Source organism: Blennius ocellaris (genome assembly GCF_963422515.1).
Source record: "Blennius ocellaris genome assembly, chromosome: 2".
Lineage (NCBI taxonomy): Eukaryota > Metazoa > Chordata > Actinopteri > Blenniiformes > Blenniidae > Blennius > Blennius ocellaris.
This window is the reverse complement of record NC_137651.1, coordinates 29,096,263-29,111,809: the sequence shown is the minus strand read 5'-3', so window position 1 is coordinate 29,111,809 and position 15,547 is coordinate 29,096,263. Positions and strand designations below refer to the sequence as shown.

Below are 15,547 nucleotides of genomic sequence, written 5' to 3'. Positions count from 1 at the left end.
TTTGTGGAGTTGGATGGAGGGAAGGTGGTTTGTAGAGTTGGATGGAGGGAGGAGGGAAGGTGCTGATGGTTGTTTACTCCTCCTGTAGCGTCACACTGGAACAACACCAGCCATTTCACAGTCCTGTAGTAAAACACTAGGAAACCATCTCCCACAATGCACTTGTCATTTAAAGTGACAGGCTCATCCTGTACGCATACGGAGCGAAATGAAAACATTGAACAATTGTTTTCGCACCAATGCACCACCATCTTCCTTTCATCCAAATTAACCTGTTCACCAATTTCCATTAAGATCGTGGGTTTTGTTCCAGGAGTGACACTTTTATAACGAGCAAGCATCGGCAGGACGAGGAATGTGAAAAATTGATTTTGCATTTGAGGACCACACCACACACACACACACACACACACACACACACACACACACACACACACACACACACACACACACACACACACACACACACACACACACACACACACACACACACACACACACACACACACACACACACACACACACGTGTGGATCTGAAACCAAACCCAGAAGCGACTTTGCTTAAAGCTAAATTAGGCTAAAAAGCTTCGTTTCCATGACAACCGATTATTTTGGGAAGGACTTGAACAAAACCAGCAGTTGAGATATCAATCTTTTTTTCTTAAAAACTCAAAAAGTTACCTTAAAAATGCAGGAAGAGACATGGAGTTTCTCAAATTAAACTTGTAACTGTGAGAAGTGACGAACGGTTTAGCAAACAAATGGAAATAGTACAGTCTTGACAACACAAAACAAAACACCAGTGTAATAAGTCAACAACTAACCTTTATTTATTATAGTTTATACGATTTTGGTTCCGTAGCAACCTACTCTGAATATCTCTAATGAAGTGCAATTGTACTCAAGCCGGTTACAGTTGAGAGCAATGACAGGCACACGTTTTGTGCAAATTGAACAGCGTAAGAACGACTCCTCCACGTAAACGCACAAAGAACACATGCCAGAGGAAAACAATACTAAACCGGTTTACATTGACACTAGTTTGGGGGAGACTCCCCCCCCCCCCCCCCCCTTTTTGAAAAAACAAAAACGTCAATCCAAGCCAACACTGGACGGATGCAAACAGTTTGCCCGGAGACGACACCGGGGTGGGAACGACTGGAAAGACGACATTCGGCCCGATGCACAGCGAGAAATCAGTGCGGCGTCATCCAGCTGAGACCAAGACGCCATTCAGAGTCCCATTCGCCATTTTCAACTAAATACGCGACACCAGGAAAGGTTAAAAAAAAAAAAAACAACCTTCAAAAACAGAACCTTCACAGCAAATACGGGGACGAAACACGCGTCCGCTCACTTCAATATCTACAAACTGAAAAAAGGTGAAAGTTAAAACAACACAAATAGTCTCCAAAAGTTAAATAAACCATCGTCATCGTCATCCTCCAAACATGCGGGATGATAAAAGTGAAGGGGGTGATTCTGGTAAGTGGGACGTCTACATCTGCAAACCTCATCCCTCCATCGTCCTTCACAGTGAAACATTTCAGACAAACGTCAACGTCCCTGGAAACGCCCAGAACTGGCTCGTTGCCTGAAAAAGAAAAAAAAGAATCGCATGCGTTTCGGATGGTGGAAAAATATATCTCGCTTTGGTCTGAAACCAAATACGCTTTTAAATCAACTACAAAAGGGAAAAAACAAGATAGTAAAGGATAAAAACGATGCGAAACTTATCAACACGGCGTGGACTGGCTCAGTCCTTCAGTCCAACCTGCTTTGAAGTCTGGATGGATTTGTTAAAAGTGGCTCGGGGGCGTAATGATTTGGACCAACTGAACCGGAGTTTCAGAATGACGTCGCGTCACTACATTCTCCAACCTTCCGTTAAATCGTACAATCGAGGGGCCGCGGAGGAAATCTTTCACAGCCAAGAATTTTTTTTTTTTTTTTAACAGCGTCAACAAAAACGACTCGAGTTGCACTCGGAGGGCAACTATCAAAAAAAGTAAACTTACTGGAACATACATATTAAATAGTGTGTAGTCCATGCAAATTGCGCACGGCCGGTTTTTGCATCGTTATGGTATGTCGTTATTAGTGTATGGGAGACATCAGCCACCAGTGCGTTTCCGATTCAGGTTCCAGGGCGCGGGGCCCCTGCAGCACCCGCCAGAAAGCCCCTCAGCCAGACTTGAAGAGCAGGATGGCCACTTGGCCCAGGTAGAAGTAGATGAAGTGCTTCGTCTCGTGGGTGACGTAGCTGCCGAAGTTCCTCCCGACGATGCAGTGCCAGGTGGGGTTGTACTTCTTGTCGAACTCCTGGTGGGAGAAGAAGCTTATCAAAAGCCCAATCTCCTGAATGGATATATTCGGTTTCACACGGAGATCAGCACGTGAATAACGCCACTATTCACCAATGAGCCGACGGGTACACTAAGTTACACTTAGTTAGTCACACTAGCGCCATCTGTCGGTTCTATCTAGTGTTGCAGCAGCTCTTTCATCCCTAATGACCTTATTTCAACCGCAGAGGTTACACTAGCGCCATCTGCTGGCTCTATCTACAGTGTTTCAGAAGCGCTTTCGAAGTGCAAAACACTACAAAGGTCAGAAAACACGACCAAATACCAAAAAAACCCACTTACAAATAGAGAAAACACTGCCGGATTAATGCAAAATTAGCTTCCTGAAGGCTCTCCAGCAGTACTGACCGTCTCCAGACCTGGAACGACGGCCCAGAAGTGAAGAAAGTGTGTCCTATCTCTCTCCATTAAAAAAAAAAGTGTGTTGCTCCAACCAGCCAGTCAGAAATCAAACCCCATATAGTGTCATCGGGGGTTCAGCCAATCACAATCAAGGTAGGCCCCTCCCCCTTTAACTACGCCCACCCACGATCAGGCCGCTCTGCTCTGGCACATGGCGCCATGAGAGGAAGTACTTCCTCCATCTTCCCATAGATGGGCGTGTGTGGGCGGAGCCAGTCCAGCTCACACAGACACAGCAGATTCTGAATGCAGCTCCGAGGACCCCCCCCCCTCCCGTTTGATTTTGGGTGTGCAGTGCAGGAAAGGCCCGTCCCTTGGTACAGTGAGTAACAGACTCTCCAGGGTGGTGGAGGAAACATCTGTGCACCTGTCCTTGGATTTTGTCAAGATGACATGCATGACCCCCCCCCCCCCCCCTCCTCCACCTGGTGTCCGATCTCACCTTCTTGATGTAGGCTGCAATGTCCTTCTCTATGTTGTACTTCTCCATGGCCTGGGTGGCACAGTCCACCGCGTCCTGCTGCATGTCCTCCGACATGTCTGCATTCTTGATCACCGCCTTCCTGTCAGTCATGGCTGGAGGAGGAGGAGGAGGAGGATGACGCCTGCTGAGGAAGGCACGGTCACTGCACTGAGAACCAACACCGCACGTGGCGACGACGGTGATGAAGGTGAAGATGATGACGGTGGCGTTAGGCCAGCGAACATCAAAACACACGGAGAAGTTAAAACTGGTGTGTGTGTGTGTGTGTGTGTGTGTGTGTGTGTGTGTGTGTGTGTGTGTGTGTGACACTGAACTAGTCTCTGGCTCAGTGGAACTTGATACAGGTGGAGTTAAATTACTTGACCAAATCACTTTGGGATTAAAGCCCGAGGGCAGTAGAAACTAAAAAAAAATCATAATAAAAAAAAAACGCGTGCAGCGGATGGTGGAGGAGGTGAGCCCGTTAACATGCATCAGCTCACAGTCAAACAACCAACAGAGAAAGTCGCGTCACAAACGTGCCGAACTGCTTTATTTAATCCACGTAAGAAAATCTCCTACTCACCTTTTTTTTTTTTTTTATTGATTTATTATTAATATTTTCAATCGAGCAGCCTGGAAGCGGTTCTTTCCCAGAAAACGTGTTAGCTGGATCCGGGAGGGAGGGAAGCTTCAGATGACGCTGCGGCTAATTGCTTTTAGAAGATTTACACAATAAGCGTGTCGGCTGGCTGCGAGCTGCGGACGAAGCCCCGCCCCTCTGCTGCAGGACGCGCGCTCCCATTGGCTGGCCGCAGCCTCCTCGTGCGGCGCAAGGGTTTTCCTCCTGCCGCCGTCTGCCGGCATCTTATTTCATCCCACAATGCAACATTCACAGGACGACACATACACACACACGCACACACACACGACTCTTATCGGCTGATTCATGCGTTCATCCACGTGAATATTTTATAGGAAAATCAAGAAATATCGCCAAAAATCTAAATTTTATCAAATGCATGATTGCATAAATTTAAAAAATGGCATATTATCTCATGTTCTGTGCAGGTTTTTACGTTTATGATGTGTTTAAGTTGTAGGCGGATCTAGTTTCTCGGAAATAAAAACAAACCATCAATTAATTGTTAGAACTTGTTTTATTGAAAATGCTAAGAGAAAAAAAAAGTAAGATTAGACAAAATAAAACATTACAAACTCATCCAAAAATTAAACCCCTTTACCCCAACCTCCCAAATTTATTTTTTTAATTCCTTCATACCAGGCATCTACGACTCCATCCTTTGATCCAACTTCCTGGTCCTCTGTTTCGTTTTCTTGTAAAATAAAAGCCATTACCACTGAAAAAAAAAAAAAAAAAAAATTAAAAGGAAGAAGTGGTTGGAGTGGGGGGGGGCCTAATCAAAAACAAAAGAAATAAAAAAAAAAAAAGAGGGGGGAAAAAACAAAAACAAGAAAAAGTTGCTCTGGGACTTCAGTTAATTAGTTCTGAAATCAACTCATTTGAATCCTGGAAATCTGATCCCGTTCCGAGCATCCATCCTTGCCTATCCCTTTCCTAATCGATCCACTCATCCAGCTCCAAGGATTGGGATCCACTGAGTCACTCCTCCAATCAAAACCTTGAAATACCAGGAAGAAAATCAGAGGCAGACCGTTAGAATAAAATGTCAAAATTTTTGGGCCTAATTTTTGTTTTCCATGTAGAGCAGTCACATCAAATCTAAAGAGAAGAAAAAAAAATGCCACTGAGCACAAAATCTATCAGTCCCTGACATCAAAAAAATACTGAAACCAAATGAGGACTGATCAAAGTTAAAAGCAGGATGTTTTTGCAACAAAATAGTGATTCAGATTGAGCTTTTTTTTTTTTTTAAACATTTGACAGCACTTACATCACAACACTTGATCTAGGACTGCTTATTCTGTCAGACCAGAGTAGCATGTTAAAACTGGATATATATATATTTATATATAACAAAGTACAGCACATGTGGCTTTGGTAAATGACATGCATGACATGGCAACCGATCAAAACATTCAATTTATGGAATATGAAGCATACCATTGCCTCGACCTGATTGCTCCTAGATGTCCTATCCTGACCATACAAATGAAATGTGCTCCACAATGGTTTTATTCCAAATCACTTTAATCCTTCTCTTCAGATGTCTAAAGGAAGACACAAGGGTAAAATACAGTTAAGCATCGGGCTCCCCATCCAAACAGCCCACCCCAAATATTCAACGAGAGAAGCTATTAAAAAAACAATTCAAATTTTTCCGTACTTGCAAAAACATTGAGTGCAGCTTCTAACAGCTCAACATTTTTGAAGTTCAACACATCACAAGTTCTAGAGAGAGGAGAGAGAAAGGAACAAAAAAGGACAAAGCTGCTAGAAAGGGAGAAGGAAAGGGAGAGAGTGGGGAACAAGAGAGAGAGAGAGAGAGAGAGAGGTCGGGTACATCTACATACCATGATCAGCCACAAGGACATTAGGACAAGAAATGCAAAAAATTAAAAGTCTGACATCTGGAGGAACTTATAAGAGGTAAAAACAGGAGGAGGGGGAGGGGGGGTACATCAAAAGGGCAAAACATTGGCGGTAGAAAGGTTTAGGAACGGGAGCGAGAGCGGCTGTGACGAGGCGAGTAGCGGGGCGATCCTCTGCCGCGACCACGGGAATTGCTGCGGCTGCGGCTGGCGCTGCGGCTCCTGCTCCGGCTGCCACGGCTGCGGGAGCGGGATCTTCCGTAACTCGGGCTGCGGGGACCATCTAATTTCACACGAATGTAAGCGGTCTCTCCCTGGCGGACACAAGAGAACTGGACATTGAAAAGACAAGACTCCCGCCTGTGGTGGAAATACCAAAGACTTGGAGAGGAGGGCCAGGGTTTTTGCGTGCTCCGGACATGGCGGCCCCCAGTACTCACCTCCACACAGCACAGAAACACTATCCATGACAGGCAATCAAAGCGGCACACATACCTCGTGCGAGCGGAATTTGGTGTTGTCCAGCTTTCGAACGGCATAGGTCATGTCTTCTTTGCGCACAAACTCTACAACCCCGGTTCCGTCTCTGTAGACGTCGGCGTAGCAGACATCGCCTGCCTCCCGCATGTGGTCCTTCAGGTCCTGCCAGCTGCCGCTTTGAGGAAGTCCTGCGAAACACCGCCGGGGGGGGTTTAGGAGACGCACGGGGGAATATGTAGTTAAAGTGTAATAAAATATACAGTACGACCCGTGAGGAGCGGACCAGGTGAGCGACAACGGACAGGTTTTCCTGGAACATTTCAAGCTGAGCGACGCTGAAATAGCCAAAATACTGGGGTTGGACCAGATTGTTCAGACGCTGTGGTGTCAGGAGATGAGATTGGAGATCTGAATACCCGCTGCTTCGCCGTAAAGCCCCGGCCCGTCAGCCCCGTCACGCTCTCCTCACCAGGTGTCTGCGGACTGTGACACGATTGTATGCAGACCACACTCCTGGTTCACTCCCTTAACGTTTAATAATGTAACGCAACGGTCCCGAAACCATCTCCGCCTCTGTTTCCCCGTGTTCGCCACCTTTCCTCCAGTAGTTTACGTTTCACTTCAGGAGTTCTGAGCCCCTGGCGCTTCATTTGCGTTTAAATCGTGATTGTTCAGACGGGCAGACGGAGGATCTCCTCACACCAGCGCCCAGAAGGCTCTGACGGATGCGCACAGGTGGGGAGGGTCACAAGATTATGGGCTGTGCGTTGGACCACAGGGGATCAGTGGTACCGAGCCCACAGGGTGGACGGCGATTTTGATGCCGTGCGTACGAAAGTTTGACTTTCCTCAACAGCAGAGAACACAAGGCCCACCAAGAGGCTCCAACCTGGTCCCACCAAGCAAAGAGGTTATAGAGGATTTATACTAGTTTTTGTGACATTAATTGTATTTTGCACCAGAATGTTTGAACGAACTCATGAATTTAAAACTACTTCCTCGAGTCTTATCTGCAGGACCACATTTTTAGTGTTACAGTTTGTCCGACTTAGTTTTATTCAACCCATCTTTACTTTAATTTGGTCTATTTTACCAGACAAATTATCCACTTATTGTGTCCTACTCAATTAAAGTGCTTCATTAACTCCTTTTGACCATATAAATAACGCTGTTCTGGTATTACTAGTGGTAATTTTGTGGTGTTGGTCGTGAGAATGCACTTACATTTTACCACTGAAGGAATGCTCCCGCCACCAAGACAAGCGGACAAAGGTGAACGAGCCTTACAGGTTTCTATTGTTCTTTCATGGTAACGAACATTGTCCTGTGTTACTGTCGGTTTTGTATGATATAATGAGCTACTTAACACCTTGAGTTCAATGGATAAGAAGCAACAATAACTTTATTATATAAAACTTAACACAACCATTTTGAGGGTTTCAGTCTTTGGGAAGCTGAAATTCTCTGGTATTGGACATGATTTAACTCAATCTTTACCGACAGATATTATTATTTGGGTTCCAGCACTGAGGATAAAAGTAACTGGTGAATCTGAGCAAATGAATGAATACATCCAACTTTTTTTCATCAGCAAATTGTGAATAAAAGAACGATCACTCTTTCCCGACTGTCGACATCTGGACAACCTTCTTGCACATGAAATGAAGAATGCAAAAACGGTTTCGGACCTCACGGATCTCAGACGATGTAGTATTTTCCTAGAGACACAGAAATAGACTCGATATGCAGACACTTGCAGGAATAGCAAGCGTTTCCATCAGGTACAAGGAGGGAAGGTCACTTTAAGTTCACCGGGCGGTAAATCAACATGACCTCAGCTCCCAATTTAGACACACAACAGTCCTTCCGACAGCCGTGCACAAAGATAGCTGGCCATAATGCCCATAGCAGGTGAATGAGTCACTATCTACCTTGTGAGCGCGCTTACCCGACACAACGACACGGTACTCGGAGCGCCTGGACGGCGGCCCGTATCTTCCTCTGGGCGCCCCGCCGATCCCACTGAAGCCTCCTCTGGAGCCCCTGCCGCTCCGGGGAAACTCCACACGCAGTCTGTAGCCGTCGTAGTCGTAACCATCACGTCCATAGACCGCATCGTCGGCGTCCCTGAGGGGGAAACGTGCTGCACTTTAGACTCGCATGAGGAGATAAACAAGGCGGAGGAAGTGCGCCCACGGACGGGAGGCTCGGTCATGCACGCGTCGCCCGCTTTATCTCACCGGTCTGCGGATCTGTCAGTGCAAATATGCACGCAAATTAACCGGTCTGCTTCCGAGACACATGTGGGGGTGTGTGTGAAGGTTGTTACCGACCAGACTTAAAGCCGAACGAGGCACGGAGTTTCACGTGCGAGCGACGCTCGTGTTTACAACCAGCGCGCCAATAACAGCCCAGCGCGCGAGAGGCACGGGCGCGTCTATCGTCACTAAACCGCAATAAAAAAGGTATATTTAGAAGACGTGTAGAGTCGAGGTCTCAACCAAAAGCATGGCTGACGCTTCCTCGGCGAACAACGTCCAGACACCAGTCAGGTTAGCGACACAATGGAGGCTGCTCCTGGCCTAGCATGCTACCGCTTAGCCGCGAGCTGCCCACCTCGGGTCCTCGAACTCAATGAAGGCGAAAGGCGGGCCCCCTCTCCGGTTCTTCAGGTCGATGTCTCGGATGGTGCCGTACTTGTAGAAAACATCCTCCACGTCTTTGGTGCGGATATCAGGGGGCAGGTTTCCCACGTAGATTCGGCAGTCGTTGTTCCCCGCGGGGCCTCGCACGACGCCCGACATCCCGGCTAACTCGGAGCTAGCGCCTCTTGTTCTGTGCGCGAGCGGCGGCGGGATTGCGCGCTGCGCGCGGCTGCAGATCTTCGCGGGAAAGAAAGGAGGGGGAAAAAAAAAGAAAAAAAAAAGCGAGCGAAAACGCCTCGGTTTACACTCCGGTCTGGAGGGTTAGTGGCTTAATGGGGGGGAGTGAACAATACCCACAGCGTGGCGACGTGACGCCCCGGTTTAAGCTGCGCGACCCGCGCTTAATGTCCGAGGCATTCATGAATCTGTGAACGCCTCAGCCTGGCCCGATGCGTCCGCCGCGTAAACTAGTGCACCCCACATGGGCGCAGGTCAGATTCCACGCGCTTACAAGAATCTGATTAATTTTACTCAAGTAATTTGAAGACACTTGCCCAAACCGACTCTAAATGTTAAGTTATTTTGCATGGGTTTGTACAGTATATGGAGAAAAGGGTCATGTAACGGTATCGTTATTCTCTTCACCAGTGAAAGTTGGGGCGGAAGGTTATGCTTTTCTTGTCAGCATGTATTTATAAATTCAAGTCAAATAAATTCAATTCAACTTTATTTATAAAGCACCAAATACAACACAGTCATTACCGTCGCCAGCGAAGTTGGCCGGGACGGTTTTGTCTTCATACGTTTCTTTCTTTCTTTCTTTCTTTCTTTATCTGTTGGTTGGTTGGTTTGGGTGTATTGTACCAACCTTTTGCAAATATTTCCGCATCTATCTATCTATCTATCTATCTATCTATCTACTTACCGATTGCAGGAACGTGAATGCATTAATTCATTGAGCTTTTGCCAAACTTGATATATGTGTGAAACATTTTTCAAGATTATCCAGAAACATGTTTGTGACCATTCAGTATATGTGATGAAGCTTGTGTCTTTTTGTGAGGTTCATTTGTCCAACCCCCATCTGAAATAAACTTTCAATCTCTCTTCCTGTAATTCTTATTAAATATATATCAACAACTGCGTGTGCACTTCATGACAAATGTGTAAAATAAAAGTTGAGAGTGGTTTCCCAGAAATGTAAAGCAGCTAAACACAAATGAACATATGTGGAAATCATAAAAAAAAAAAAAGATCTGCAATGCAAAACTGCAGCTTAGGAAATATTCAGAACGAGTGAATGTACAAATGTTTATTGAGTTTATTGGGAAATTCATGCACAGACATGTTGGAAGGGTGCTTGACCCCGAATCTATAATGTGTTTAATCATTATTTATTTAGTTTTTATTTAGGTTCAGTAGCTACATGGTGATTAGTTCTGTTAGTCAAGATTATTGAAGAATGATGTTGTATTTAAAAAGAAAATAATGAAAAAGTATTGAAACTGAGCAGTTTATCTGCATGTGTATGTGGAGGTACAAGTTCAAGGTTTTCTTTAACTCAGGGTAAGGGTTGAAACTTGAAAGGGAGATTGTTGTTCTTATGATGGTGAGAATGAGGAAATAAAATACTCTGAAGTGTTCACTGAAAAAGATGGCGATACTGAGCTCACATCTTGGAAGAAAAATCCATAAATCCTCATTCACAAAACTAACAAAATCATCATTTTGTCTACTTTTATTGCTTAAATGCGTCCATAAATAAGCTTTCATCAGACTCATACAGAGAATGTTAACACGCGCCTGGGAACTGTCGATTCTCATCAGATTTCATCTAATTCTCGTGCATTATTTCTATGTGTGCATATTTCTTACTGGATATATACTAAAACTACACGAAACAAATGCAGTCACGCTCACAGGGGAACTGAATCATGTGCACTAAACATTAATAAACTCTCATGACTTCTATGACGGCACTCAAACACGAAACAATGCAGCTGCTTTACAGTTAAGATCCAAAGTTACTTGCGAGGCATTGATACTGAAGAAGGTGAAATTAAGTGCAGGGATGTGAAACCGAGTGCAGTATTTTCACATTTCAGTCATTGCACTGCCACAAGAACACACTGTACATCCACAGTAACGTGTTCATGCTTCAGAAACAACCAAGGCCATGTGCTGATTGTCCTCATTTGTGACGGTGGATAGAAGAAAGAAAAAAAAACGCCTAGCTTTAACACGCGACGCCTCAGTGATACAATAAAATGACGTGCTGTTAAAAACGGTGCTTCTTATTCTGCTCAGTATGCGTGACAGGAGCCGTAGATTCGCTGTCCGGCGTCGCCGTGATTATCGCCCCCGCTGTACTTCCCCTGACAGGCCAGGCTGTTCACCTGACGACAGAGCAGAGACAATGGATTTAACACATTCTTTCCTTCTTCTTCGTTCTTTTAATTTAAAATCTCCATTTGGCCGGGCCTAGAGATACCTCTGCTCGCTTGATGAACTGCTCGGTGGCGGCCTTCTCGTTCTCCTTGTGTCCCCGCCAGGCCCTCAGGGCGGACGCCTGCAGGGCGCGGCCGAACGAGAAGGTCAGGGTCCAGGGTTTGGGCAGGGGGCAGTTGTTGATGGCGTTCAGGTGGATGGAGGCCTCTTCTTCACTCTGGCCCCCGGAGAGGAAAGCCACTCCTGTGGGAGGCCGACATGCAGCCAAGGGAGATTCATGACAGGATGAATAGAAATGGATCTCAGGAGCACATCTTGAATATTGGAGAGCAACTCTCAGGTTGTTGTTTTTTTTCTCCAAAGAGTTCTGTCTGTTTATACTGCGTTCAGGTGATCCTAATTTACTTAAATATTTACTTATAGAAGCTTTTCTCATTCACGTCTCACATTTAAAGACAAATAGTCAAACTTTTCAAAGAAACATTCAGTTAAAAACTGAATAGATAAAACAATGACTTGATGTCAGTCACACAATAATAGTTGTAATTAAAATAGCATAGCGGGGACTTCAAAACTTTCAAAATATTTATGACAATGAACTATATTTCTGTTTAAAATAAACATTATTTACTTTGATTAAGCATCTTTGCATATAAAAGTAATAAAAAAAAAAACAACAAGTTGCCATGATAGTCACACAGTATTTGATCACATAAGTCATCAAATATGTCTTGGTCATATTTTGAAGCCATAAAATATAAAAAATGGTGACGCTGAAGTCTGTTTTATTTTTTAACCCATTTTGAAAATTGCTTGAGCAAAGAAATGAAAACACACACATATACAGTAAATATAATGTAAGAGTTAGAAGGATGAAAACAATGTGAAAGGAGAGAGAGAGAAGGGGAGAGAGAGAGAGAGAGAGAGAGAGAGAGAGAGAGAGAGAGAGAGAGAGAGAGAGAGAGAGAGAGATTTGAACTGCAGAGAAAAGGTGATTATTGAATGTTTTGTCTGAGAGACGGAGGAGTAATAAAGCCTGAAAGCATCAAACTCATGAGTAGATTGAAGGTTGTTCGATAAAAACTGTCATATTCAAGAGAAATGTTAAACATTTGACCGTTTTTGTTCCAGAGCGTATTTCTACTTATTCTTCTACTCATTTACGATTCTTTTTCACATCTCGAGGAATAAAAATACACCCGACATGTCCCGTTGCTTCCGACTTTTGCCGTTGAGAATAGTCGCGACGTACCCGTGACAGCTGGGGGGACGGTGCGGCGTAGGGCGGTGAGGGTCGCCATGGCAACCTCCTCCGGGCTGTACTTGGTGGAGCAGCCGTGACCGGGAGTGACCATGTTGGGCTTGAGGAGCGTGCCCTCCAGGTACACGTGGTGGTCCGACATCGCCTTGTACACGGCGGCCAGAGCCTGCCACCACGTCAGACAAGCGGTCAGTCGCTCTTTTCTCCACCGCGTCCACACATCAAGCAGGTACAACGTGCGGACGAATCAAACCCTACCTTCTCCGTCACGTACTGGCTGCGTCTCAGGTCGTGGTCGCCGTCGGGCAAAAGCTCGGGTTCTATGACGGGCACGATGCCGTGCTGGCAAAACAACCACAGACGGTTTCAAACAGTGTCGGCGTTTACAAGACAAGCCGTGGTTTCGTCTCTCACTATCCGCGCTGACCTGCTGGCAGATGCTCGAATAGCGCGCCAGCACGTTGGCGTTCTCCGTGATCGCCAGTTGGGAAGGGTTGGCGTCGCTGAGTTTCAGCACGCAGCGCCACTTTGCGAAGACGGCGCCGTCCTTCTTGTACTGAGCGCAGCGCTCCGACAGCCCGTCCAGACCTTTAAAACAAAAGTTGGCAGATGAGATGCGATTGACTTTACTCTACTGGTCAAACGGTTGCCGCTCCAGTGGTCCGTCTGACCCTGTGTGGTCGTTTCTCCACACGTTCCCGCCAGAGGGACGACGCCTTTGTCCACCTGAGGAGCAACGGACAGTTATTCTAACACGCACTTCAGAATCTTTACTCCTGTTTGGGTTTCCGAGGGGTTCCCACCTTGACTCCCACCAGGATTCCTCGCTCCCGGATCATTTTGACAAACGGGACACCGTTGTCGGAGTGCTGGTACAGCGTCTCGTGGAAGAAGATGACCCCCCCGATGCAGCCGCTGATACGATCGTCCGCGCTGAAGAGGATCTGCCGATACTGCCGCCGGTTCTCCTCCGTGTTCTCCACCCCCACCTGCGCCAACCGCTTGGCCATGCTGCCTGCACGTCAACGCGTCCAACACCAAACGTCAGCCTCTCGACGGCACCGGGTTGGGGTGAGAAAGCAAAGAGCGCTACTGACCAACAGACTCGTCTGCAGCCAGGATGCCCTTCCCCGGAGAGACGATGCGCAGAGCGGTCTCATGCAGCTCCTTCTTCTGAGCCTCGGAGAGCGACGGGAACTGGTGCGGCATGCTGAGTGAGTCCAAACAGGCCTGAGGGGACACGTGGACACGTGGACACGTGGACACACATACCGGCTAAACAAGCTCAGTCAAAAGCTAAATGGTCTTTGGCCTTTTTGTTCGTCTCTGCCCACTTTAGAGGCGATAAAAGATCCTCATGATATTATCTGGATGGGAAATAAATCCCCTGAATCAAAATCAGAATTCTTTCAATGTCTTTGTCCTCGAAACACGACGAAATTTAAAAAAATACCAGCGTAAAATAACAGCGCAAACAATGATAATGATGCATGATAATAAGCGCCAAATGGTGCGAAAAACAACAAAGATCTATAAAAGTGCAAAAATAAATAGAATAGTGCAGACATGAAAAAAAAAGACTGTACAGTCCCCAGGGGGTGTTTACAGAAAAGAGGGGATAAAAGCAGGTCTAGCATTTATTCTTTAGAGCCAACGAGATTATTTTTTCCCCCCAAAGTCCTCCAGAACAATATTAAGTATTGGGTGAAGAGGATCCACTGTAACAAAGCCTGGCAGGAAAAGATCTACGGTCAATTTAAAATACAGGTATTTATAAACAGATTATACAGACACAGGTTGATTTTTTTTTTTTTTTTAGAAATTCAACTAAGCCTTAGAAGTATGGGTGTTACATTTCAAAACAAGGAGTTATAACAAGGTTCGTTTTAGACTGCAAACTTTTAAAAGAACATAAAGAGGCAGTGGACGTAGAAGACGGAGGTTTACCTGTCAGAGTCTCGTCTCGTCCGCGACGTGAGGGGAAGTGACGGCGTCTCTGTCAGTTCCAGTTTGTATTCAACCTCAAGTGTGTCACGCCTCCAGTCGCAGTCTGAGGGCGGAGCCTGGACGCCCACTTTTGTCCCACATGAAAATATTGATGATTCATTGTCCTCTTTAATGGTATAGCGAGAATGTTTTCTGTACTTTTTATTTTTACTTGGCTGCAGACATTTTCGCCACTTTGCATCCATCTGGTTCTTATTAGGATTTAAAATAAATGTCCTAATATTGGTGTTACGCTCACGATGCGTATTGTCAGCGGTCTGGACCCCTATAGCAACCTAATTTAAGTGTTTCACCACACCCCGCAGCGTGCTATTTTTATTTTAATTAGCGAGACTGCGCCGGGGGGGGGGGGGGGGTTGAAGTCTCCAGACAATTCCGCCGTCACCCTCCAATTCAACGGGGTGGTGTGATCTCAGAGCTATTCAGGCATTCTTAGGGTTAGGTTTTAGGTTAGGGTTAGGGTTTGGGTTTAGGGTTAGGGTTCAGGGTTAGGTTAGGATTCAGGGTTAGGGTATAGGGTTAGGGTTTACAGTTAGGGTTAAGGTTTAGGGTTAGGTTAGGATTTAGGGTTTAGGGTTAGGGTTAATGTTTACAGTTAGGGTTAGGGTTAAGGTTTAGGGTTAGGTTAGGATTTAGGGTTAGGGTTAAGGTTTACAGTTAGGGTTAGGGTTAAGGTTTAGGTTAGGATTTAGGGTTAGGGTTAAGGTTTAGGGTTAGGGTTTAGGGTTAGGTTAGGATTTAGGGTTAGGGTTTAGGGTTAAGGTTTAGGGTTTGGATTAGAGTTAAGGTTTAGGGTTAGGGTTAGAGTAAAGGTTTAGGGTTAGGGTTAGGGTTAGCTTTAAACTGTAAAGAATGTGACGAGAACATTTCGGAAATAGAAGTAATTTCCAGGTTCCAATCAGTTGGAACGGACGGGGTGAATTCGGCCCGTCGGACTGACCTGAAGGCACCGGAACGTTTC

The 15,547-nt window shown here is 45.8% G+C and overlaps 3 protein-coding genes across 3 annotated transcripts; all 3 read right to left on the bottom strand.

The window, feature by feature from the left end:
- Window positions 1–879: 879 nt before the first annotated feature.
- On the bottom strand, window positions 880–3,928 carry dynll2a (dynein, light chain, LC8-type 2a). The gene is made up of 3 exons (XM_080509812.1): window positions 3,818–3,928; window positions 3,211–3,373; window positions 880–2,322 (listed from the first exon to the last, which is right to left on the bottom strand). Exons 2-3 carry the CDS (start codon window positions 3,340–3,342, stop codon window positions 2,185–2,187), a joined length of 270 nt encoding a protein of 89 aa, XP_080365938.1. The 5' UTR covers window positions 3,343–3,373; window positions 3,818–3,928; the 3' UTR covers window positions 880–2,184.
- A 545-nt stretch (window positions 3,929–4,473) lies between these two features.
- srsf1a (serine and arginine rich splicing factor 1a) lies at window positions 4,474–9,220 on the bottom strand. The gene is made up of 5 exons (XM_080513502.1): window positions 8,842–9,220; window positions 8,174–8,352; window positions 6,241–6,413; window positions 5,318–6,059; window positions 4,474–4,874 (listed from the first exon to the last, which is right to left on the bottom strand). Exons 1-4 carry the CDS (start codon window positions 9,027–9,029, stop codon window positions 5,868–5,870), a joined length of 732 nt encoding a protein of 243 aa, XP_080369628.1. The 5' UTR covers window positions 9,030–9,220; the 3' UTR covers window positions 4,474–4,874; window positions 5,318–5,867.
- Window positions 9,221–11,173: 1,953 nt separating this feature from the next.
- Window positions 11,174–13,791, bottom strand: aldoca (aldolase C, fructose-bisphosphate, a; the record flags this gene model as incomplete). The annotated part of the gene is made up of 8 exons (XM_080514573.1): window positions 13,673–13,791; window positions 13,383–13,590; window positions 13,251–13,305; window positions 13,007–13,167; window positions 12,838–12,921; window positions 12,571–12,745; window positions 11,362–11,561; window positions 11,174–11,266 (listed from the first exon to the last, which is right to left on the bottom strand). The coding sequence occupies exons 1-8, from the start codon at window positions 13,786–13,788 to the stop codon at window positions 11,174–11,176; spliced, it is 1,092 nt and encodes a 363-aa protein (XP_080370699.1). The 5' UTR covers window positions 13,789–13,791.
- Between the last annotated feature and the right edge of the window lie 1,756 nt (window positions 13,792–15,547).

Bases quoted from the DNA above. Each gene is read 5' to 3' on its own strand.
- dynll2a (XM_080509812.1), bottom strand. From the start codon at position 3,342: ATGACTGACAGGAAGGCGGTGATCAAGAATGCAGACATGTCGGAGGAC. The intron at 2,323-3,210 runs GTGAGATCGGAC...TTCTCCCACCAG, and splicing joins TTGCAGCCTACATCAAGAAG to GAGTTCGACAAGAAGTACAA.
- srsf1a (XM_080513502.1), bottom strand. From the start codon at position 9,029: ATGTCGGGCGTCGTGCGAGGCCCCGCGGGGAACAACGACTGCCGAATC. The intron at 6,414-8,173 runs GTAAGCGCGCTC...GGTGTTTCGCAG, and splicing joins GTACCGTGTCGTTGTGTCGG to GACTTCCTCAAAGCGGCAGC. The intron at 6,060-6,240 runs GTATGTGTGCCG...TGTGTCCGCCAG, and splicing joins CCAAATTCCGCTCGCACGAG to GGAGAGACCGCTTACATTCG.